General features: G+C 33.1%; 1 protein-coding gene across 1 annotated transcript in view; it reads left to right on the top strand.

Moving 5' to 3' along the window:
* The first annotated feature begins 300 nt into the window (after positions 1-300).
* The window catches only part of LOC128988414 (kinesin-like protein unc-104), a 57,197-nt gene continuing 31,756 nt past the window's right edge, over positions 301-25,741 (top strand). The window contains exons 1-12 of the mRNA XM_054409679.1: positions 301-454; positions 9,516-9,630; positions 13,475-13,557; positions 15,520-15,598; positions 16,342-16,511; positions 17,205-17,383; positions 18,321-18,576; positions 19,183-19,346; positions 19,959-20,098; positions 21,349-21,390; positions 23,791-23,907; positions 25,014-25,147. Coding sequence (XP_054265654.1) covers positions 9,531-9,630; positions 13,475-13,557; positions 15,520-15,598; positions 16,342-16,511; positions 17,205-17,383; positions 18,321-18,576; positions 19,183-19,346; positions 19,959-20,098; positions 21,349-21,390; positions 23,791-23,907; positions 25,014-25,147 — 1,464 coding nt within the window. The 5' untranslated portion in view covers positions 301-454; positions 9,516-9,530. The remainder of the gene's footprint in view (positions 455-9,515; positions 9,631-13,474; positions 13,558-15,519; positions 15,599-16,341; positions 16,512-17,204; positions 17,384-18,320; positions 18,577-19,182; positions 19,347-19,958; positions 20,099-21,348; positions 21,391-23,790; positions 23,908-25,013; positions 25,148-25,741) is intronic.

The following is a 25,741-nucleotide window of genomic DNA, read 5'->3' as shown; positions in this document are numbered from 1 at the left end:
ACTATTGTGCAACTATCCCCACATCCCACACTCCTCACGTCCCCCACATCCCTAACTATCTCTCCCTTCGCCAATCTCGTCAGTCAAAAGTCATCCCACCGTCACGGAAATTCCCATCAATGGACATTGTGCTGTCACACCTACGATTTGCGGTTTTCGGCACATCGATTAAAGACGTTGTCCTAGTCTAGTATTGGTTTAGGAGGGTTGCGTCACCGCCATATTGATTGGACGAGCGCGCGCCGCCATTGGCTACGTTCGCGACCTTTCCCGCACGCAGGCGCGAGCGAGTTCGTCCTTCTTCAGGACGAAGACTCTTCAGATCCGCGAAACTCACGTCGGTAAATTCGTAAGTGATATTGTTGTGATGTCGTGGTTGTGGGCCTTCTGATCGTCAGTAAGTGCGGCAAGTTCTGTTTGCCGCTGCCAGGACGCTTTTTGCACTTCCACCCTAGTGAGTATGCATGTTGGATACAGCTGTCGAAATCGTTGGGTTCTTTTTGATAAGATGAGTTTTTCTGGTTTATTTAATTTTGTGTAGTGTAGTGAGGGGTTTTCTACTAAAATTTTCATTTCATAAATTACTTTGGTCTATTAGCTATTTACTTTTAACACCATCAAGTCATTCTGTATTTACTCCATCTGTGACTGAAGACTTTTTCGTGTCTAAAATTGTCATAACTACATTTTGAGTTGCTAAATTTGCACAGCGTAGAATATTGTTGATATTGTGACATTCCCATAAAATTAACACTTAAAATCTAATATTTCATTTACAAAATAATAAAATACTTTTTCAGCTACGACAACTAAATTATATATTTATGCATCTCATCTTCTTAATCCATAAATTTACCTCTGTGCCCTCAAAAGTTTTCCAATCTAAAAGTTGGAAAGTTCGTTAGTTCAGATCAGTGTTGCCAAAAAGCGGGTAATTACCCGAAAAGCGGGTAATTTAGTTACCTGGGGGTAATGCTGCGGGTAATGGCAAATAGGCGGGTAAATGACAACTGATCAAATATTATTTGTTTTTCGTATAATTACTTTTATATTTCACTAAAAGAACAATATTTCCCTGTATTTGTTTCCCATTAAAGTAATTTCATAGACTTTTTATTGTTTTACACTACTTCTCTTAACCTTCATCAGTTTGGTTCAGTTCTCACCATTGAGATATAGTTCACTCAGTCACTCTAGTAGGCTACAGCGTTCAGTCGGTTCGTTCGGTTCAGTTTCAGTTTCAGTCAGTACGGTTGTTTGTAGTCCTTTCTTTTGGATTGGGGTGGAAAAACTTTTGGTAGCCTGGCCTTAATTTAATGCCTGAAACCATGGTGGAAGGAAAATACCGTACTAGTCTAGTCTCTAGTCTACTTCTAAAGAGGATGAAAAATATAAAACAGGGGAATAATAATATTTATTGGTTATAATAACTATATTTTCTCCCTATTAATAATAAAAAATTAAATTTTTAACAGTACTTACTCATTACTAAATAATTATATCACATAGGCTATCATAAAAAAAACCAAATCATTGTAGGCCTACGTAACTTATGTAATTATTTTTTTAAGGTCATAAGATTGAAAATTTCATTATGAAGGTTAATTACAAGTCTCAAGTCCCATATTTAGTTCTTTACATCTTAATTTGTGGGATTACTCAAAACTAATTTATCAGGGTTTGTATTCGTTACTTTTAGCATAGATAAATCATACTCCCTTGTGTTGCTTAGTCTATGCTTTTAGAGACAGGCAAGAGTGTCAAAAGGGAATTTTTGGTTTGTTGAGGGTAATTTTGAGAAAAAGCGGGTAATTCTTTGCTCTGGAGGGGGTAATTGGGCCATATTGGATTGGCAACACTGGTTCAGATCAGCCACCCAGACGTTCCATTGGCCTAGTTTCAGCTTAAGCTTTTTACAGCGTAAGATCTTTATGGGGTTGACCCACTTACAGTAAAGTGATGGTGATTGGGGTGTTGGTTTTCCCAGTGATCCTTGCTGGAGCTTAAAAGTGAAACTATTTTATTACAATGTTTCTGTGTATAACCGGTTTGACTTGTTTATTTTCTTAGATTTCACAAAGATCTGTGATGAATTTCCAATACAGTATGTTGAACTTAGCTATGCCAAAAAAAGTTTTTAATTTATTATTTTATGTTTAAGATTAACTCTATGGTTAAACAGATTTTTATAAATTAAAATTACTATTAATTTATTAATGCTTGTGCCATATCATATATCTATCTGAGAGTAAATCAGCACGAATTGTCTTATCAGTAAAAGAGAAGACATACTGTATAACAGTTGAATCTTCCCCAAGTACATGTTTTTATTTAAAAAATTTATTACAAAAATACATAAAATACCCCCACCTGAAAAAAATTTCTTTCATATAATATTCGCAGACTACAGTATAAGCTACCAGTAATTCCACTTTGTCTAATTGGATTTTTACTCACATATTTCCATAAACCAACATATTTATTCCTCATTTAAATAACATTAGATTTAACAAGTACTTAAATTTGCTTCTACGGGAAGGTAAAAAGTGTTTTTTAACCAAATCCAAATGTTAATTGTATACAATGAATAAAGTAAATTTGTCAAGTTAGATCAAAATATATTCATAAATAAGCAATCTACAAGTTTCCTTTATCTCCTTAAATAACATGAGAAATGTAAATATTTGTTTTTTTTTTCTTACAACAACACCTTAACTTACAAAATTGTTTGTTTTATTAACCCTTTCATTCCCAAGCATAGAAAAAGCTATTTAATTTTCTAATTTTCCTTCTATTGTTTGTCAATACAGTTTGTGTTTTTCAAGGTTAATATTAAATACTCATTCAAAAATATCTAAAACGTTTTTGTCAGGATGTTTTATTTTATCAAAACAACATACAGACACATAATTCTAATAAACTTTCCCAATAATGGATTGGTTTGAGCAACGACTTATTTTTTTAAACAGTTTATATTCTTGTTTATATACCCATTATATAGGCTACCTGAAAAAAGTAATTTTTAACTGTTCGTTATTTGTCTAATCCAAAGCTTTCAGAGTGTTTGTTTGGGATAACTTTTTTAAAAAATTACTAGAAGTCACCCAGTGGTCGAAAACTCAACCAAAAATATGTAATGTACCTCTCTATATATTCACCACACACTGTAATGATTGGAATTTGTTTGGGTTTTCTGTTTATATTTCGTTGTTATTTTGTCACCAGCATGGCAACCCATAATGCCCATGTTAATTTTTTAACATTTCAAATACATTTTTCTTGCTTATTTTTCAGCCTATTTTAATTTATAAAGGGATTCTGCACATCAACAGGAAAATATCTTTCATTTGGTACCAACCGCGTGTAATTCGGTCCAGTATACTACCAGCTACCAGCTTGTGGCGATACTGACCAGGCTAGCTTTCATAAGTTTTGTTAAAGTTTTTTAATATACAGGTGTTAAAAAAAGGTGGGGGCATAATTTACGTAGTGATTCCTTGGGTCAAAACAAATAGAAAATTAAGAATAAAATTCATCTTGATTAAACGTAAAATTTAAAAATGGCGGCCGGTTTTAATTTTAAAACTTAAATTACAGAAAGTAATTACCCGTTATTTTCATTATTTTCAACTTAAATTACTCAAAAATGGCCCTTTTTATGAAAAAATGTCAAGAACACTTTTATTTAGCATTTGTAATTCCCTATCTAACGATACCAAGCTCAAAAAGATCAAATAAGTAATAGCTGAAATATTACGATTTTTAGTTGTAGAATGGGGCAGCCCTGTCTAGTTTCTGCCTTATTCTACCCATTTTACAACTAAAAATCGTAATATTTCCGCTATTTCTATTTTTTTTATCTTGGTATCGTTTAATAGGAAAACAAATGCTACCTTAAAATTCATACCAAGTTTGATAAAGATCGGTTAAACAAATTTGAAGATAAAAAATGTTTATGTAAAAAATTTAAAATGACGGATATCTGGTTAACTAGTAGGTAGGGGATTTTGGTAAAAATGTTATTCTCGATTTTGTCTTTATTTTGACCCAAGGAATCGATACGTAAATTATGTCCCCACCTTTTTTGAACACCCTGTATATAAGATGTACCTATCTAAATTAAACAAGTGTATTTTTGTATAAAAATAAAATAAAATCATATTATTGATGCTTGTAAGCAGCATTACAATACATTATTTACATCCTTCACTCATGCCACTTATATTACTGTTCTATATACATTTATTAAATGAGATAGGAAAGCTGTATATTAGTTCAGCGTGTAAGTTCAGCCCATTGTAAGACAAATCTTGAATCTATTTGAAAAATGAAAAAAATAGTTTTGTTGACATTATTGTAGCTCCCATCCCATATCTTCAGGAAGGAAGTGAATCATTTACCTATCAATCAGTTTGTTTGTGGTATATTTAATACTAGACTTTGTGTATAAACTGAATAATTATAAATGAAAATCTTACTAAATCAAACACAACTAATTTAATTTGCATTATTTGGAACATTTATGGCCAAAAAATCTGTGTTTGGTTTGGATGCTTTTTTTTTTTTTTTTTTGTTCTTCATGATTGGCAGTAAGTTTTATAATAATTTTGTGATTTTGCCTTTTTATAAAAAAATATTTTTTTCAATCAGTGGGTGTCCAGCTGGAAACTGGTAAATCTTATTGCAATAGTCTCGTACGTGGTTATGTATGAGTCTTTGACTTTTTAACCTTTCAGAGGGCGCATTGGTTTTCAAAACGGGAGAGGGCGCACCTGGAGGTTACTTCCAGCTCAATAAAAACAAACATTTATGAAGTAAAATTTGTATTTTAGTGCACAAATTAAGTTTTATTTTTAATTTGAAACACCAAAAATATGTTTAGTGAACTCTTAATTATAAAATAACTTAATTAGATTTTATAAATATGATATTAAACTATTATTCTATCAAATGTTCTAACATAAAAGTATATGAAGAAATCTTTTACAAGAATATATTCAAGAAGTTAATTTTAATTTTCACCACAATGTCCTATAATGCGGTTCTAGATTATAACACTCACAATACCTGATGTTTTAACTAATTTAACATAATGGGTATCTTAATACTAAATGACTCTGTACATACGTCGTTCGTGAATCTCCCTTTCAGCACTGGCTAAGAGTGTTGCAATTCGAAATTTAACTTCTTCACTCATCGTTTAAAAACTATATATTTACTAAATAATGTCATGAGTCATATAAAAGTAATAATTTACAGTTATTATTTACACGCAATAATCAACGCACACACTAATCAGCGCACATGGATTTTGCCTCCAGGCTGTACAAGAATCGGCAGAGCGCACACGGAAGCTACTTCCAGCCTCTTACAAAACTGAAAAAAAACTAACATAAATATAAAATAGTACGGTTGAGTTTTGACCTTCACTTGATTCTAGGAATGAGTTGCGTGAGGTACAGTGACACTCACACTGCCGACACCACTCAAAATAATATAATCGTGAAAAATAAAACATCCCTGGAGGTTACTTCTGTGATGCGACCTCTGGAAGGTTAATAATCCCCAATAGCAACAATGTGTTTTTTTCATACTTAGTTTACAATATTTAGGCGGTGTGAGGGAAGGTTCTCTCCACCACTTTTTTGTATTATGTATGTTGCTTAATCAGCTGTTGAGCTATTATTTTAAAGGTAAGGGTCAAGTGGAGGGAATAGGTTGATTCCCTAAAACCGCTTAAATACTGTGAACAAAGTATAGCAAAATTCCATTAGTTCTTTTTTCATGCTGTTGTGTTAAGTAAAAAAAATCATGATCATGGGAAATTATCACAATCACAATGTTGCTGTGATTACAAGAGTTGCTGGGATTATGTAGAGGATCATTATGTTTGCTGCTGCTTTTAAATTAATGGTTTACTTTTGGAAATTCTAATTTTTACAGTTTAATAACGTTTTTTTTCTTTCTATGCTGTTTAATGTACAAGTAAGCAGTAGAACCTTGATAGTTCAACACTTTGTGGATTAAGGGATGTCGAAATATCGAAATGTCTAACTATAGGGAGTAAATGGAGTTTAATATACAGGAATGTAAAAACACTAGTCTTATATAGAAATCACCCAAATTCATTTAATAGTCAAAAGCTTAAAAATTAATTTCACTGTTCATTTAATTCTCAAGTCAACATAAAATGACAAATTAATGTTAATGTCAGCTTACATCACATTAGTAACAATTAAATATCACTTTATTTATTTATTTGCCAACGGATTTACACCAATTTTACAGTTTGATTGAGTTGTGAATTGCTCATTATGACTAGATAACCCATAATAATAACAATGAAAGGAATGTCAAATATAACAATAATAAGAGTAAAGTATACATGTGAAAAACTTGGACAAAGAAAGAACTGAGTAACGATAAGCAAATGCATAGTTGAATGAATAACGAAGATATGTATACAATAAATGGCAAATGGACTAACCTAGAAAACAATAAATAATATAAACAACAATGAAATAACAATAAACATGATAAATATTTTTGTGAGAACAATAAACAATATAAATAACAATGAAATAACAATGAACAATATAAATAACAATGAAATAACAATAGACAGATACATAAATATTTTTGTGAGAACTTGACAAAATAGCTCAGCTCGTGTCGAACTACAAGGAGTGTCGAACTATCGAAGGTTTACTGTACTAAAAAGCTAGTTTTTGTTTCTATTAGATGCAATTTTACATCTGAAATTTTTGATTTTGACTTTTTTTCTCCTGCACCACTCTGGTACTAAGTTACCTTTGGTATTTAATCGGGATGGGAGCTTCTCTGTTACATGCTCTCCCTAAATTCCACCCTGTGGAGTCGGTGCTTTAAGTTTACACCATTAGTTATCATCTTGGCCTTTCGTCTTCCTTTTTTCTCTTAACTATGCGGATCAGATTCCTGGACACTGCACTCAATTCTTCTTTTTTCTGTATCAATGAGATGTGTTTCTAAGAGCTACCTCTTTTCCCAGTTCCACCTCCGAAGCCTCCTTTTGTGTCCTCCATCTAGGAGTTAAAATTGCTTTACAGTCAACAACAAAACCTCAAATGTAATAAAATATAAATCTTGTGTTACTCTAACCTCTATTTGACCAACTTTAACTTCCAACGAATTATTTGTAACAGGCTAACTCTGAGGTGGAGGTCAAATACCTGACATTGTAAGGCTTCCAGTTAGAGCCCAATTTGCCAGATTAAGGGTTTTCAGCCACTGATCCACATTTGTCGTATTGAAAAAAAATAAATAATTATTGATTTAATTTTTAAAATAATTTAAAATTGGTTAAAGTCAGATTTTATTACAAATTTAAAATTTTAAGCACTAACATGAAATACATTTTTTATTGAACTCTAGAGATTTACTTCCCCTCTTTTGTAAGAAAATGACAAAGTTAAACATTGTTGATGGTGAAAAAGTTAAAGTTACGCTATGCCAGTTAAACTATATTTGAAACCATATTTTGAGTGGAACTTTTTAAATTTTTATATTACTCTACTGGGAGATAGGATTTGAAGTTAATACTTACTCATGGAGATATTCTCATCTGTTCAGGTTAATCAAAGATCTTAAAGCGTTCTGCTTCGTCTACTTTTGCTTACTCAATCACTTTTGTAAAAGAAGTAATTAAATTTCCTAGTTAAAGAAAAATTCTTTAAGATGTTATGTTTTCCCTTTTTAAATAAATTTGCCAAACCTATACTTTTTTAATACAAGCCTTACGAACAATAGCGTTGTCAAAAACATTATCAATACAAAGAATTAATACTATGAACAACATAATTATTATACCGCTTACTTGATTTCTGAGGTACTGCTTCAAATGTCAGTATTAACATTGTTCTTTGGAAATAGCATCAAAATATTTTGAGTTTGCCAAAATATGAGAAGCTGCGTCATTAAATTGTATATACAAAAATGGCTGAAACTTGCATTCTCAATCACTGAAATATCAATTTTCTGGGTCCCATACCACCCTCTAAACGGGGATTATCTCATACCCTCTGACTCCTCCAGTTAGATCTCGGCAGAAAATTCAAGAATCCCCGGACAAATAACCTCCAACTCCACCCCTGCATCGCATCATAACTATTTCTGAGCTCATAATAACAGGGATTTTCATACAAGTATCAAATTTTGTTCCATCAAGTACCATTATGAAACATGATAAAGCAATAAATAATACAGTCTGTTATCATACAATAGTTATTTGTGTAACTAGTGGGCGAAGTGGCATTTTGCTGCACATGTGAGAAATGATCACACTCGAGCCGTAGGCGAGTGTGGAATGTTTCTTAATGTAGTAAAGGCAGTTTGCACTCACGTTACTCATTATATTTTTCCTACAGTTACTACAGGGTGGTGCAAAAAAGATGGTTGGATTTGAAATGAATATAACGCAATGATTTTACACATAAATTTTCCAACTTACTTTTTTGAACACTTTCAAATATTCCATTAAAAAATAACCTTGTAAGTTACAAAGGTGCTAAGTAGGCTATGTCAATCAAACCATAAATATATAAAAAAATAAAATTAGAAAAAGCAACCATAAAAAACGTAGTGGGCTTCGAAACACTGACGCTCTTATGGTCTCTATTTTTTTATGAACTGCAGTTAGTGGAAAAAAAGTAGATTTACCACCAACGACGGATCCTGTTTTTCGAAATGCAGTGATATTGATCTGCAATCAGGAACCAGTCCGTTACTGGCTACGCCAAAATGTTGTCGAAACATGTACCATTACACCGTAACAAAAGATTCACTTTTTCTGAAAAATCTGTTCAACTGCAAGAACACGGTACTCGACCGTCTACAGAGCCATCTCGACCCATACAAGGGGGTGTGGTTGTAACGGGTTTTACTGTACATCTATAAGTTTGTTTGTATGCATCTGAATGAGGAATCTCATAGGATAGTGAGATAGGGTTAAAGGTTACTAACTACAGTCACAGAAAACGTACTACTATAGCCCAGAATGCCAACCGCATGGTAAAAAGCATTAAGCGGTTTGAGAGAGCTTTGCCTGTCAATCCGTAGGCAGCGCCACCAGCGTTGCTATGCTATTGCATGGCAACGCTGGTGGCGCTGCCTAAGGATTGACAGGCAAAGCTCTCTCAAACCGCTTAATGCTTTTTACCATGCGGTTGGCATTCTGGGTATAGTAGTACGTTTTCTGTGCTACAGTGCTGCTAACTCTTTTGCAATCCTAAGAAATATCAGCTCTCAAACCGCAGTTAACACCTGATTCCCACATGATGCCTCTGAAATTGTTACTTTTTGTATGCTTTTGTAGTGATTGTTAATAAAACAATATTGTTAACAAGTTGTTAACTGATTGTAATTTTTTGAATTATCATCTAAAAAAGGTTTTCTTCTACAAAAATTAATTTCACCAGTCTCAATTTTAAAGGCTTTTTCATGTTTTATTTTTCAACTTTTATGTTTTTGTTTTCCAGAACTAACCACACAAGATGTCATCGGTCAAGGTAGCTGTGAGGGTTCGTCCCTTCAACAACAGGGAGGTGTCCAGGGAGAGCAAATGCATCATTGAAATGAACGGCTACACTACCAGTGAGTTATATTATTGAATAAATAAAACTAGAGGTCGTCCAGTGGTCGAAAACTCAATCAAATATATGTAATGTACAAAAACTTCTCTATTTTTGACGAAATTGTTGAATCACTTACTAAACAGCTGTTTATTTGCATTACCAAAATTGAAAACAAATTGGAATTTTTTTTAGACTTTATTTTTCTTAGTTTGTTAATTAAATAATAATGTTCATTATAATAATGTTAAATATAGTTCATTCAATCTCATGAGGTCTTACCTTTTCAATCGACACTTCAGAGTAAAATTTGGTGATATTGTTACCCCACTTCACGAAATTCATGCAGGAGTTCCCCAAGGAAGTGTATTGGGCCCCGTTCTCTACACATTGTTCACGGCGGACCTCCCTAAAAATCCTAATGTCGAAATTGCAACATTCGCTGATGATACTGCTATTATAGCCTCTCATGAAAACCCTGTTATAGCTTTACAAATTTTGCAGACTGGACTCGATGATATCTCCGATTGGCTAAAAAAATGGGGGATCAAAGTAAATGACGAGAGTAAATCGATCCATACAACCTTTACAACAAGATTAGACACGTGTCCTCCAGTTACCCTAAACAACGTTCAAATCCCACAGTGCAATGAGGTTAAATACTTGGGCTTGACCCTTGATAGAAGACTCACTTGGAAAAGCCACATCTGGAACAAGAGAATTTCGTTAAATTTAAAATTTAAAAATCTTTCTTGGCTATTAAATCAAAATTCTAAATTAACAACAGAAAATAAATTGCTTTTATATAAAACCATTCTAAAACCAGTGTGGACGTACGGTATCCAACTGTGGGGGACATCCAGTGAATCCAATTTGAACATCATCCAAAGATTCCAATCTAAAGTTCTAAGACACATTCTCCAGGCACCATGGTTCGTCAATAACGAAGTAATTCACAGGGACAGTCAAACCCCAACAGTCAAAGAAGAAATTTCAAAATTAAGTGCCAAATTTAAAGAAATTAGAGTACCATCCTAACTACCTTGCTATAAATTTATTGGACAACAGCAACTATACATACAGATTGAAAAGATGCCATGTTTTGGACTTAAGTAGTCGTTTTTAGACTTCAAACTTTGTACCAAATATGCAGTTTGTGTGTTAGCTCTATTGTTGGATAAAGACTAACTACTGTGTTTAAATTTTATCAAATTTGCTTATTGTTCTATTTTTTGTTGAACAGATTGTAAATTAAATAAAATGTTACAAAAAAAAAAATAAAAAAATAATAATAATAATGTTGTAATTTGACAAAAAATATAGTTCATCACAAGATATAAAACTCTTTTCAACCTCCCTAATTTTCCTAAGAGATACTCGAGCTCTGGTCAAAAATAGTCTCCAGTGATGAAATGTGCTATTATATATAAAATTGTGTTTGTATATAGTTTTTTTTTAGTTACTAATAATATATAAAATACAGTTATATATTTACCACATAAAATTATGAGAATCAATTTGGGTATATACAGTATAAACTTTTTTATCATTGGAAAACACAAGTTGAGTTTCTATTCCACTGACGGCCACTAACACGGCAAATGCAGTCTCGGGTAAAAGCTTAAGTGCTTCTCACTGTCAATGGCCTCAATACCCATGATTCTCTCTCTCATTCAAGTAAAAGTTGGCAGTAATGTATTCAAGATAAAATGTATAGTTTTGCAACTCAATGAATTCCATTGGAATATGTAATTCGTTACACAGGTATACTGTATAGGTCTTTTTAACTATGCATTAGAAAATCTTAAATCAACGCCCAAAAAATTGTAAAAACCTTAACATAATCTTCTAAGGGGTTTTACAAGATGGAAGATAAGAAAATAAACAAGAACAACTGCAACAGAAAAAAACTGTCAATGAGTTACTAAACGGAGCAAGAACAATAATTTAATAATCAAACCCTCCAAAACCAAGTATATAGCAGACACATTAATTTTTGTTCCATTAATAACTTGCTGCTCTATTGTACATTTTACCTTGTAATAAAAAACTGTAAATCAACTGAAAACTAAAAAGAAATATAAAAATCCTAAAAGATATTTTCTAGGATGTTTTTTTTTAAGATGTTAGAATAAATAAGTGAATAATTTAGAATAAATTTAAAATCAAACACTTCCAAAATTTTGTTTTATTTATTATTTGTGTACGGGGTTTTCTAAGATATAAGAGTGGATAGGGAAAATAAACAAGAACAGCTGCAATAAAACTGTCAATGAGTTAGTAAACGGAGCGAGAACGATAAATTGGGAATCAAATCCTCCAAAGAGCAACATATGGAAGACTCGTTGTCTAAGTGCACAGCTGAGGTGAAGGTAGCTTTGTATTGATCAAAACTTGCCTCTTGCCACCCGTTGAAGCATGCCTCTCCTCCCCCCTTCCCCTCCACTACCGTGCACTACCGACACTACAGCTATTGAACCTCTTAAGATATTGTGTCGCTTTTGTTTTCTCTGCCTCTTACGTCCATGCATCTTCAGACAGCTCTTTTGTCACTTTGCAGATCACATGAGAATTTAAGAATCTACCAAAAATTTTGGTTTAGGTCGAACTTGAGGCTTTAACTTGGTTTTTCTTTGGACATCGGCACTTTGATTTTTAATTTTATGAGGTTTTTAATCTAGATATCTTACTATATCTCAAGTTATTCTGTTGAAATCTTCAAGAAGAACTGCTAATATTGGAATGAATATAAATTTGAAATAAAGACTTCACCAATATTTTAAGAATTTTTAATTTCATGAGGCCTTTAACCAGCTATGCTGGCATCATCAGACACATCACAAAACTATATTTCAGATTCTGTTGAAGTCTAAAACCAGTTTGAATTATTAATAAGGTATTTGATTATATTGAATAGAAAAAGCAGTCCATTGAACGACTTGGAAACAAACTAAGATTAATCAAGAACTCATTAACAAGAAGGATCCATCATTTATTTATTCATCATTTATTTGATTTATCAAGAATCTAAATGACACTGAAAAACTAATAAAAATTCAAACGAAGTAAAAACAAAACCAAGATGGCTCAATAAAAACGTGTTTTTATTTTTGATAGATCTGGACCATTTGACTAAATGGACTGGGCTAGGCTTTGGTCCTGAAGTCACAGGTTCAAATTCCACCAATCACCTTTGACAATAACAAGATCACATATGTTCTCCTTTGCTTAACGTTTAGCTTTATGATAATTTTATCAACCTCTAGGCTTAGCCTGAGGTAATGTATTAAAACGTTTCGGGGGTAGATTCTTAATGTCCTATAGGCTGTGAAGGAGGCCATTAAAAATAATTCATTCCCTAGTTTAAAAAAAATCATAAGGATTTTTTCTCTGAAAACTGCTGTCGAAGTCTACTTTTTTTCTGGTTTGGCCTTTATGTTTTATTTATATTTTTGGAGTACTTTCACATTTAAATGTTTAATAATCAGTGTAACTTTGAGTTTTATTGGTAATTTTTAATAAACCGGTTTGTATACAATAAAACTTCACAGTTCTCTGGAAAATGGCTGACTCAACTGTCCCTAAAGTTCTGACTTTAGGGACAGTTGAGTCAGCCATAAATTCAACATTTACTTTGTTTATGTCATTTTCAGTTCTACTGTGACATTATTTCATAGGTGACATTTAAACCTAATTAGGCTGTAAGTTATTCGTTAGTTGTTATGTTGAAAAATTCAGTTTTTTTTTTAATACGCCAATACATTAACAGTCTACACACGTCTTCATTAGTCTGCATTGTTGAATTTAATCTTTCTTACCAATAAAAGTAAAATTGCCCTCACATATTCTTCTCTTTTATTTTTCAGCCATAACAAACCCAAAAGCACCGCCAAACACAAAAGACGCAATAAAAAGCTTCAACTATGACTACTCATACTGGTCCCATGATGTAAGTATTATGTTTTAAATAAGTTTTGTAGCGTTCCCAATTATATTTATGTGCTCTCTCGTAAGTTTGCTGGTGCATGAATAATATTTGTCTATCAATAGTTAAAAGCATGTTTTAGTTGGCCTAACCGTTCAAATTGAGAGAAAAGTATTTTGTAACAATTCAAAACTTGTAAGCTACGGATATATAAGTATTGTAAGAGAATGTGGAGAAAGGAATTTGTAAACTGATCTAATTTACAAAAGTAAAGTTACTGTAGAAAAATATATATTTTTGTGATGAACTTATAACAAGTGTAGACTGGTTATATCCGTGCAAAGTTTGCTGAAGGTTGACAGGAAGAACATATCAGTTTCAGCAAACTCATCTGACGGATGTGTGTATAATGCTCATTCATCATTTACCTGATTCTAACTAAAAGTTCTTTGTTCATTGTTTCACGTAAGAGTAGGGGTTGCTATTTTATATTTCATTCATTGTTAATACAATAAATATAGACTCATAATTAATGAACTTCAAATACTGTATCAATATTTTTTGTTTGGTTAAAATGGATACATTTTAAATACTCGTTTAAATTTATAGTGTTTTCAAAGTTATGTTCCAACCTAACGTAAAAATCAACATAAATATAAAACCTTGGTTCATCTTGTCTGGAATTTTAATATCACAAACTTTTATATTGTTTGTATTTATTAAAATATCCATACATATAGCCTTATTTTTATGTTTCTGGACATATGTATTGTGTGTCAAATTTGTGAACCTCGTATTGAAAGTGTATGAGGTTTTATTTAGTTCTGCATTATCAACACATCATCTGTTACAATAGGGGTTTAACCTTTGCAATAACCTTTCTAACTAGATAACAACAGTTTTCTTTCATTGTCAAAGTTTTATCATAAGTCACTTAATGTAGTTTAAGATGTTGAAAGTCAAGTTATTTACAAATCAATGCCAGATAAAAAAAAATAGCTTATTCCCTATACGGGAAATTCGCTAAAAGGGGATCACTTCCCCTGTTATTTCACTACGCTACAAATATTTTTTTCTTTACTGATGCTTATATTAGTATACATTGTATCAATGCCATTGGATCATTGTTTAAACTAGTTTAAGTAATACTTTGTTTCTTCATAAAATTGCCAAACGGCTTAATCATTTTCAAAATAAACTTATCACACACTTTTATAGAAATTTCTATATTTCGGCATTAGCCTTCTTCAGGAACAAACACAATAACAAATAGAAGTGTTTACCACTCTGAATCATATGGTTTTAGCATAAATCCAAAATACATATAATTTATGAAGAAGTAAAAAAGAAAATGTTTTGATAGAAAGAAAGAAAAAATTTTATATATATATATGTATATATATACTATCTCAAATTTAGACCGGAAGGTGTTTTAGATTTAAGTATTAATTGATGAGCTTGCTCAAGCTGTCTTAATTTCAAGTCTGGTGCGTCTTTTGCCAATTTTCTTATTCCTTTTAATGAATAACATTGTTCAAAATTTAACCTGTGGCTATTCATGCGAGAGAGCATTCTCAAAATTTTGAACAATGTTATTCATTAAAAGGAATAAGAAAATTGGCAAAAGACGCACCAGACTTGAAATTAAGACAGCTTGAGCAAGCTCATCAATTAATACTTAAATCTAAAACACCTTCCGGTCTAAATTTGAGATAGTATATATATACATATATATATATAAAATTTTTTCTTTCTTTCTATCAAAACATTTTCTTTTTTACTTCTTCATAAATTATATGTATTTTGGATTTATGCTAAAACCATATGATTCAGAGTGGTAAACACTTCTATTTGTTATTGTGTTTGTTCCTGAAGAAGGCTAATGCCGAAATATAGAAATTTCTATAAAAGTGTGTGATAAGTTTATTTTGAAATTAAGTAATACTTTGTAATCCTTGTATTGATTATGTATTATGTATTTTTCAGACCACCGATTCCAATTTTTCATCACAAATTATGGTTTACAAAGACATTGGAGAGGAGATGCTGGAACACGCTTTTGAAGGTAAAACTTATTAAAGTTTATCTTGATACTTGTCCTATGAACCACATATTTTGTCTGTCATTGCCTGTTGTTAAAGTGCAAGGTATAGGCTGGGATGAAATTTGTTAAAGTGATTGTTTGCTTGAAAAAAGCTACATTTATGTTCCTAATTCAAATTTCTTATTTAAACTTTGACTAGAAAAACATGTTTATAGGGGTTTAATCATTATTTGTAGCAAATAACACATTTTACTTTGCTGAGTTACACTCACAATTGAGCCCCTCGGATTAGTGAAATCCGTCAGCATATCAAAAGCAGATCCCTCAACATAATACAGTGGAGCCAAGGATTTCTATTGCGATTGCAGAAAAGACTTTGCAATTATATATTTTGTTAATTCTGACTTAATAAATTATTTAATTTGATTTGATTTGAAAAATTAACTCTTCTGCCGCGATTGCAATGATGACTTTCAAAGATCCCGGGAGATGTTGATCATGTCAACACGACTACGGAAATGTTCAGGAGTTTGCTATGATCACAGCTTCTGCCTGATTTAAAACAAAACGATTCTTATTACTGTAGATTTAGGTTATTTCCTGTAAGCAATTTTAATAATCAGCGATTTGTCAAAACTGAATGTAAAACTATAATTTCGACAGCAGCACACTGTTAGTTCCACTATGCTCTTTATAAATAAAAAGTTGTTACGGTTGATATATAGACAGGGTGTTCAAAAGCTAATTCCTATGTCGTGCTGCAGGCTACAACGTGTGTATCTTCGCATATGGTCAGACTGGAGCTGGCAAGTCCTACACCATGATGGGACGGCAGGAGGTGGAGGGGGAGGAGGGAATCATCCCTCAGATATGTGAGGACTTGTTCAAGAGGATACAGAAAACCACATGTGACGAGCTCAAATACTCTGTAGAGGTAGACAATGATTGATTGTTCAAAAACCATTAGAGTTCATGAAATTATTTGGAACAGAGGAAAATCATCTTTACTCACTGTTAAGACTATTATATCAACTCTGTAAATTGAAGAATAAGTAGACCTTAATGATTTAAATACACAATGACCAGAATATCACGCTGCTCTGAGTGATTTTTCAATACTCTTTAAGATTTTCTTGTTAAAAATGTTGCAAAAATTAGCTTTTTTTACGGGGCAGTTTCATTCACTTATATAACAAATTGTAGTTACCCCATGTCGAATCACAATGTGATGTCAAAGTAAGCACAACGTGATTGGTAAATTATTAAATCACTATTTAGGGAGCATTTCTCAAGTGGCGAAATCAAGATATTATTAACAGAAATAAAAGAAATCTAGAGGGCCTTAGAGAGGTTCGGGGCCATTGAATTCAAGGGCATCCTAAACTGCTGAATCGCTCTATCTGGGGTGTAAGTTTTGACTGAAAAACAGTTCTTTAGATTATTGAAGATCGTTGAAAGAAAAGAGTAGCCCCTATTTAAATTGTTTAGAATAATTGTATACTTAATGTTTCAATCAATTAAAATTATAGATGATGTATGTATCTTCAAGAATAATTTTTACTTTTGTTTGTAATGGAACCGTATTACCTGCTGTAAATATTATATATTAAACATAATCATGATGCAGGTAAGCTACATGGAGATCTACTGTGAGAGGGTACGAGATCTGTTGAACCCCAAGAACAAGGGAAACCTGAGAGTAAGAGAACATCCACTGCTTGGCCCTTATGTAGAAGATCTGTCTAAACTAGCTGTCACATCATACCAGGATATCCACGATCTCATAGACGAGGGAAACAAAGCTAGGTGAGACATAACCTTATGTAATCTAACATAACCTAACATTACCTAACCTAACCTAAGTTAGAGAGAGCATTCACTACTTGGACCTTATGTAGAAGATCTGTCTAAACTAGCTGTCACATCATACCAGGATATCCACGATCTCATAGACGAGGGAAACAAAGCTAGGTGAGACATAACCTTATGTAATCTAACATAACCTAACATTACCTAACCTAACCTAAGTTAGAGAGAGCATTCACTACTTGGACCTTATGTAGAAGATCTGTCTAAACTAGCTGTCACATCATACCAGGATATCCACGATCTCATAGACGAGGGAAACAAAGCTAGGTGAGACATAACCTTATGTAATCTAACATAACCTAACATTACCTAACCTAACCTAAGTTAGAGAGAGCATTCACTACTTGGACCTTATGTAGAAGATCTGTCTAAACTAGCTGTCACATCATACCAGGATATCCACGATCTCATAGACGAGGGAAACAAGGCTAGGTGAGACATAACCTTATGTAATCTAACATAACCTAACCTAACCTAAGTTAGAGAGAGCATTCACTACTTGGACCTTATGTAGAAGATCTGTCTAAACTTTCCTTCACATTGCACCAGGTCATCCATGACCTCATAGACGATAGGTGTGATATAACGTAACCTAACCTAAATTGACTTAACCTGAGCAAGAGAGCATCCACGTGGAACCTTACATAGAGAATTTGTCCAAACGTACTGTCACTTAAAACCAGATCATCCACAAGCTTACAGAGACTCTATCAGGCCATTGTTGACACAATTAATTTCTTCACGTGAATAATCCTACAATCACATTTTTTATCAAATCAATATGGTTTGGACTGATTCAACTGTGTTCTACATTAAACCCTCACAACACTTTTATTTCAATTCAACAATGTAAGCATTGGTTTATATTTTTCAGAACGGTGGCCGCCACTAACATGAACGAGACGTCAAGCAGATCACATGCAGTTTTCACCATATTCTTCACCCAGCAGAGGTTTGACAAGATGACCGAGCTTACAACAGAGAAGGTCAGCAAGATCTCGCTGGTGGACCTGGCTGGGTCGGAGAGAGCCGACTCCACGGGGGCGAAGGGGACGAGACTGAAAGAGGGGGCAAACATCAACAAGAGTCTGACCACTTTGGGCAAAGTCATATCTGCATTGGCAGAAGTGGTGAGTTGCTGTTGTTTTAGACATCTTAGAAGAATCCTTTCATAACATTGAGTATTGATAAGAATGGTAAGGCTACTGGGATTAGGCCTGTTAGATTTTGTTAGTGTCATGCATTACAAGCTGCTATACTCAGCTTTGATTGGGAAGAAGACATGAAAGATAATAATACTGTTCTTTAGATCTGCTGTATGAAATAGCTACACATCTAGTATTCACTTACAAACAAAACTTAATCAAACATCAGTTTGTTGATAACATTATGTGCCTACAATATTTAATTTACAATGTTAAAATACTAATTACTTTATTCGGTCTTAGCGAATCAGCTCTGATCTTTACTGTTTATTAGCCTATTTTATTTTTTATTGAAGGTTTTAATTATTCATTTTGTGTTTTTCATGTGATTCCTGGCGCTTCCTTTGGAATAAATCAGTCTGTAAGTATCAATAATTGAATATTCCTCTAAGTTTAGTCATAGACTCAAAAAGAGTTACTCGCTTGAATCAGTAAATTTAAACGTCAAGAAAACTGCTTGCAATTTTTCACATGCGAACGTAATCTACAGAAGTTTAATTTTCCCTACACTGATTATTGTTTTGTTTTCAGGCTATGAAAAACAAGAAAAAAGGAAAGGAAAACTTTATTCCCTACCGGGATTCTGTGCTGACTTGGCTTCTGAGAGAAAACCTCGGTGGGAATTCCAAGACTGCAATGATAGCAGCTATCAGCCCTGCTGACATCAACTATGACGAGACCCTCTCTACTCTTAGGTAAATCCATGGATGTGATGTGTTTAATTTAGACTTAACCGTAATGTACATGACATATTCCAAATTTATTCAACCTTTTTATGTCTATATTGTATTCATGTGTATATCTAATGTAATCAGAAGAAGTACTAAATGTGATATGTTTAGAAGAAGGGTTTTTGGTTGTGGAAAATTTCTCCATGTTAAGGTGAGAGTGCATAGGTTACTCTCAAAAACATAACTGATAAGAAATCGGAATAGGATAAGTTGATTTTGTTATGTTGTGACATAATGGAATTAATATAATGGTGTCAACTTATGTTAGCATACAATTTGATCAGAATATTTCAAGTTAGGAGATTTGTAGTTGGTGAAATTATCTCTAGCCAAATAGTCTTGAAAATTTCTGGAGATTCTCCTTTATAAATTATGGATATCAGAAAACCAAATATATTTTAAAATTGTAATGCACATACAGCGTTTAAAATCAATCAATGAGGTAATGAAAACCGATTTTGAAATTCAACAGGCACTTTGTATTTTAAAAAACTTGTTTTATTCTTATTTTTTGGCTAGCTTGATGTTGGAGTATGTTATTAAGGCTTTTAAAATATAATCTTTTATAAATTTCAGGTATGCCGACCGCGCTAAACAGATTGTATGCAAGGCAGTGGTGAACGAAGATGCCAACGCCAAGTTGATCAGGGAACTGAAAGAGGAGATTCAACGGCTCAGAGACATGCTGAAGGCGGAAGGCATTGAAGTACAAGAAGGTAAGTGTTGTGTTTGTTATTGCACGGATCTCCCTTGTATATATGTACTGTAAAATATACACTTTATATCCTCGGTGATGAGAAAACTGTATAACCTTGTCTATTTACTAGATTATTGTGAATATAAAATCTGAAATATGCCCAAAAATGTATTCTTTTAATTTTGTTTATTGTTCATTACGTTTTTTGAACAATCACATACTAACAGTGTGAGATGATTTATAATTTCAATTTGTACCTTGGTTCCTGAAGTTAAAGTTTGTGGGGATGTATGTTTCGCCACTCACTGGGGAATAATCATTATTTTGTGTGTAGCTTGCGGCATTTTTGATGTTTTTGTTAGGGAATGTTCCTAACCCTCTTCTTGTTTCTACCTATTGTCAACTTTATGTTAAATATGGCCGAATGGCAAAAGGTTTTGGTTCATCATAAAAGTTAATCTTAACTAACATGATTATTTAAGGTTAGTTTTGTTCAAGGAAAGGCTCTAGGACAGGATTTTGAATTGTAGAAAAAGGAGGATAGCAGCTAGCTTACCTTGAAGAATTTGTAATTTGTAAACTCTACCACTTTTTCTACGCTTGACAAAGTCCCTCAAGCGACAAAATATTGTGTGCTCAGTGTCTGTTCTGTATGCTCTATGGCCTACTTACACTTCTTCAAGGTAAGCTAGCTGCTATCCTCTTTTTTTCTACAATTCAAAATAACCTGATTATTTACAATTCTGTGTAAAAATTGATGCTCCACTGGTGGCAAAATGTATATCACCTCAAATAATAACTTCAGGAACCGAGGCACGTTAAAGTTAAATAATGAAACCCATTTGGTTTCCCAAACTAGGAGATATTATTTCCTATGATCGATTAGTTTCTTTGATTGATTATTATTTTATATCTTAACTTATGAAATGTAATATATTTTTGTAAAAATCTGTGTTACAACTTTACAATTGTTGTAGTTAAGAAACAATGTTACAAACAATGATTTTACTGTGTTAAAAAACCTACAAACTGTCTTAGAAAATTTACTTCATATCAAACTTTTACTTGATGCATCTGTAAAACAGTATTTACAAATTTTTTTTAACATCACAAACATTTGAGAATGCTACGCCCTCTTTGGTAATTTAAAGCATGACCAGTTTCATAACCTAAAGGCCCCAAGGATAGCAGCACTAACCTCCCACAATGACTACTTCAGCACCTTCTCTTACTCTTTACCCTACTGATTGTTATTTTTTCCCCGGATAGGGCCAGATGGTAAAGTCGTTTATGAAAAGGCTAAAGAGAATAGTAAGTAGAACTGTGCCATTGCTTCCCCGCTTCGCCACACAATCTTTGGCCTAGCAATGCATACTGTCCCTGTTACTATTATTTTCAAATTATAACTGTTTTATTTTAAATTTTTAACACATCATTTTTTTTAAGAGTAATGTTGCTGTTTTACACTTTATTTTGATGTGGAAACACTGCAATTACGCTCAACATCTGATTAAACTCTTCTGCTGTATTGCTATTTTTGTTCAAGGGTAGTTGTGGAATCAGATTTGAAGTCTGTTAGAAATTCTCAAGTTACTATTAATTGAAGCTGCTAAAATATAAACTAAACGATTGCGTAATAGTTCAAGAATAATCAAACTTAATGAACACAAGATGGTTATTATGAAAAAGCTTTTAATTTTGAGAAGTAAGGTTGTTGAAACAACATATATTGTTACAGTCATAGTAGGTACTATAACATTATTTTAAGATTTTCACGAAATATAGAATGTGTAAAGTAATTAGTTTGTAATGGAAACTAAGTAGAAAAAGCACAGAAGATGGTATTAACACCAAAGATTTATTTTTTTAAATACTGTAGTCTTGTTAATCCTGTTAATTACCGTTATCATTAATTCTGCTGATTACTGTTAATACTGTTACTGTAACCCTTTATGGTTGTCCTGATTACACTTATATTTTTCACTTCTGTAGTTCTGTGAGAATTCACAGATTCAAAATTTATGTGGCTCTTTCAAAATGTAGAGCCTATGAGTCATAAAATAATGAATAACAGAATTATGAAAATCGTAATGCTCATCACGTTGTTTGGCCTTAAAAATCCTCATTCCAAATAAATGCATATTTAATTCCGGGCCGTGTTTAGAATGTATGAGGCCCCGGCAGCTTACATTAGAGAAGCCCCTCTATTCAGATTCATTGGTGGCTGGAGTTTAAGGGGTGTAGAAATACACGTGGTATTGATTCAAATTGGTTTTCAAAGATTTGATTGGCGAGTAAACCTGGGAGGCTAGGAGACTAGCTAATAAATAATTGATCCAATTGATTTATAGTAATAATAATAGAGGTCTGCATGACAAACGTGAGTGTGGTGAAATCATGGACATCTTCCGCCATAGTGGAGGAATCGTGAACTTCTTTTGGGTTCGTTGAGGCTCTATCATTGTCCCTAGCAATGACGTGCTAATTGTGATATTTGAACGCACAATCTTCGGATTTTGAGAGTAAAAGCTAAAATCTATAATCTAATAAATAATTGCTGAAATTCAATTTTCAAGAGAAACAAAGTTTCTTTGAGGTATCCTCCCAGGCTGAGGTCCGTGGTAACTGATGTGGCTGCCATTACGTAAACACAGCCAGGATTTTATTTACTTTCCATGAAAATAAATTCAAATCACTGTTTGTGTGAAAGTGATAACCGAAAACTATGCTCTTATACCTATGCCTATTTAAATTTAAGGTTAAGTAGGTGTTTAGTCATGTATTTACCAAGGCTGGCCAATGTTCAGTTGTTTGCTTTATTACACAATAGGCTTGGTTTGTAAACTAAAACTATTAAATTTCAAGAGAATTTTCTATTTTCTATTTTATTTCTTTATTCTACTTCTTCTAATGCATTTTGTTTAAATGCTTCCTGTACATGCTTTAAATACACACTTTAAAACAATGCCTCTCACTTGTAGTTTGGAATGCTCTTGCATGTACATTGTTCAAGTAAACCTAACTTTAAGTAATTTCTAATCAATTTAACAGTTGCCGTTTCCTCAAGTTGTTAGTTAGATTTAATTTTTAAATGTGATTCCATCAAGAAAAACTGTACTCTGTTTCCGCAGACAACAATGGATCATATCAATTTCAGCAAGATATAAGATATACTAATAGGTTCTTGAGTATATCACTTTCTTCTATTATTCACTTTTTAATGGAATTGGTATTACTTAATTTAACTGTTAATGATTTATTACAGTTATTTATGTTTATAACTGGCTGGGTAGCAGAGCGGTTATAGTGCTCGCCTACTAATCAAAAGGTTGCCTGTTCGATCCTGAGAAAAGTCAGTAGCTTTTTGATGGTTCGAAACTGGACCCAGCTGTTCCTGATCATTGGGCTTTAAATAAATGATCCTGGCTAATGAAACAGCTGATCTTAGTCAGTAACAAAGCTACACAGGTCATCTCACACCATCTACACTCATCCTTCACTCATATTTGGGTTAAAATACGCACCTAAGTGGCGTCCACATCTTAATGATTGATAATTGATACATTATATATTTTTTACCATCTTGAGTCTAAATTAAACTAAAATGTAATATATACAATATTATAATCTGAAATAATATAACCCTTTTGTCTTAACAAAATAATCAAGTAAATTGCGTTCAAATGTTTGAATGAGGTTGTTTTTTTTCAGGGGAGGAAGGTTTAAAGGTTATGAAAGGCGAGAACGGGACCAAAGAGATGGTACAAGCATCAATTAACGCTGAAGACACAGTGGACAGACTACAGGCCAGCGAAAAGCTAATCGCAGGTTAGAAAATCTAACTTTCCATTGATGCATGGATTCCATAATTTAACAAGAAAATTAACAGTTTAACGTTACATAGGTTTGTAATGTTGTGATAAAATGTTTTATGTCATACTGAGGCATACCAAGCCTTTCTATGTACTAAGGTGCTTTAAACACCATTTTGAAATGTATTTAATGAAGATACTAGTGAGGAAAAAGTATAGAAATCGATTTAAACTTACTCTATAGGCTATCACTTAAATATTAGCATAGACACAAGATTTTTATATAGACCGACAGCAGTGCTGCGGTTAGCGTTCTTGTGTCCACCACTTGGAGTGCCGTGTAGTTTTGGCACACACCGCTGCATTGACAAGCGTTGCCATGAGAACTTGGTAGTTAGAGCCAGTTTTGGGGAATTCCCTGGAATTCAGGGAGTTGTAGTTTGTTCCGTTATTTTTCTGTGTTTTACAATTTTCCGGGAATTAAAAAAAATTGTCTTTTCCGTTAAAATTACGGGATTTCAGAATTTTTTACTTCACCCATATTGAAAAGTGGGTGGTAGCATTTTGTATGCAAGGGTGGTAGTGCTGGTAGCGAGTCGATGACGGAGCGAATCGATGAAGACTGAGAACGCTCTAGCGGCACACTGCGGAACCTTCCTTTGTCAGTCCATATTTTATTCTTTTGTATATGAATACAGTACTAGTTTATATTGATATAACATAATATATTCCCCTTCTTCGTCTACCAAAAATGTGAGAATTGCATTTTGTTATTTATTTTAGTTTTTCTAGTTTTCAGTAAGAATTGTTTTAAAAAATAGCGGAGTGGTTACGGTATTCATAGTAAAGTCACCTGTTCAGTCCTGAGTAAAGTCTGCAGCTTTTTGGTAGTTCAAAATTGTTCTAAATCCCAGCATCATTGGCTTTAATAAATGATCCTGGCCAAATAGACAGTAGATCTTAGTCTGTAACAAAGCTATGCAGACCATTTTACTCCAAACTTTATCTGCACTCAACTTCATTCATATTCATTTTAAAATACACTCCTAGATGGTGTTGGCCTTAGTGTCTCTCTAGTAACTATTATAATAATAATATAATAATAATATTTTACTCTTTTAGAACTCAACGAGACGTGGGAGGACAAATTGAAGAAGACGGAGATAATCCGCATCCAGAGGGAGGCGGTGTTTGCAGAAATGGGAGTGGCAGTTAAGGAGGACGGCATGACAGTTGGAGTGTTCTCTCCTAAAAAGGTAGGACAGTTTACCCTCATACAAAATCTCGTGGTATAATCAAATATGATGTGATATTGTATCCCATATGATGTTATATTATAATATCATTTGAGGTAGATAATTTGTTATCATAGCTTGTGATCTAGTGGAAATAGACAATGTGAAAATTTGTAAATAGAAAATATTTTCTCAACCTTTGTTTGACAACGCTCTAACCATAGAGGTAATCACTTAACTCATTGACTGCGGCCTACGTTATTTAACGTAGTGAGGGACTCGCGCGCACGGCGGACTACGTTAAACTATGTAGCACTCCTAACTGTAAAGTATTGTTTCAGTGTGAGCTCAGCCTCAAACGGGGAATGTTGAGTCGCTTGCCGCTTGTTGTGCCAGTTTAATACTTCAATCCAGTATAATTCAATTTTAGATCCGATAATTCCATCGGGGGTGGGGAACTGTTCCAAATTTTGTGTAGTGTGGGTTTTTGTCTTTGATTTAGTGAAGTTGAATAGATTACAATTGTTACTGTAGTGCAGCATTGTGGAAGGAACCTAACCTCAAAATTATGCTTGACACCTTTTTTGCGGTATTTTTTTATGTATTTGGGTTTTT

The sequence above is a fragment of the Macrosteles quadrilineatus genome, unplaced genomic scaffold (genome assembly GCF_028750875.1).
Source record: "Macrosteles quadrilineatus isolate MER2022 unplaced genomic scaffold, UCM_ALF_1.0 Scaffold_3__2_contigs__length_128488019, whole genome shotgun sequence".
NCBI lineage: Eukaryota > Metazoa > Arthropoda > Insecta > Hemiptera > Cicadellidae > Macrosteles > Macrosteles quadrilineatus.
The sequence above is the reverse complement of the archived record's forward strand: the minus strand, read 5'-3'. Positions and strand labels throughout refer to the sequence as shown.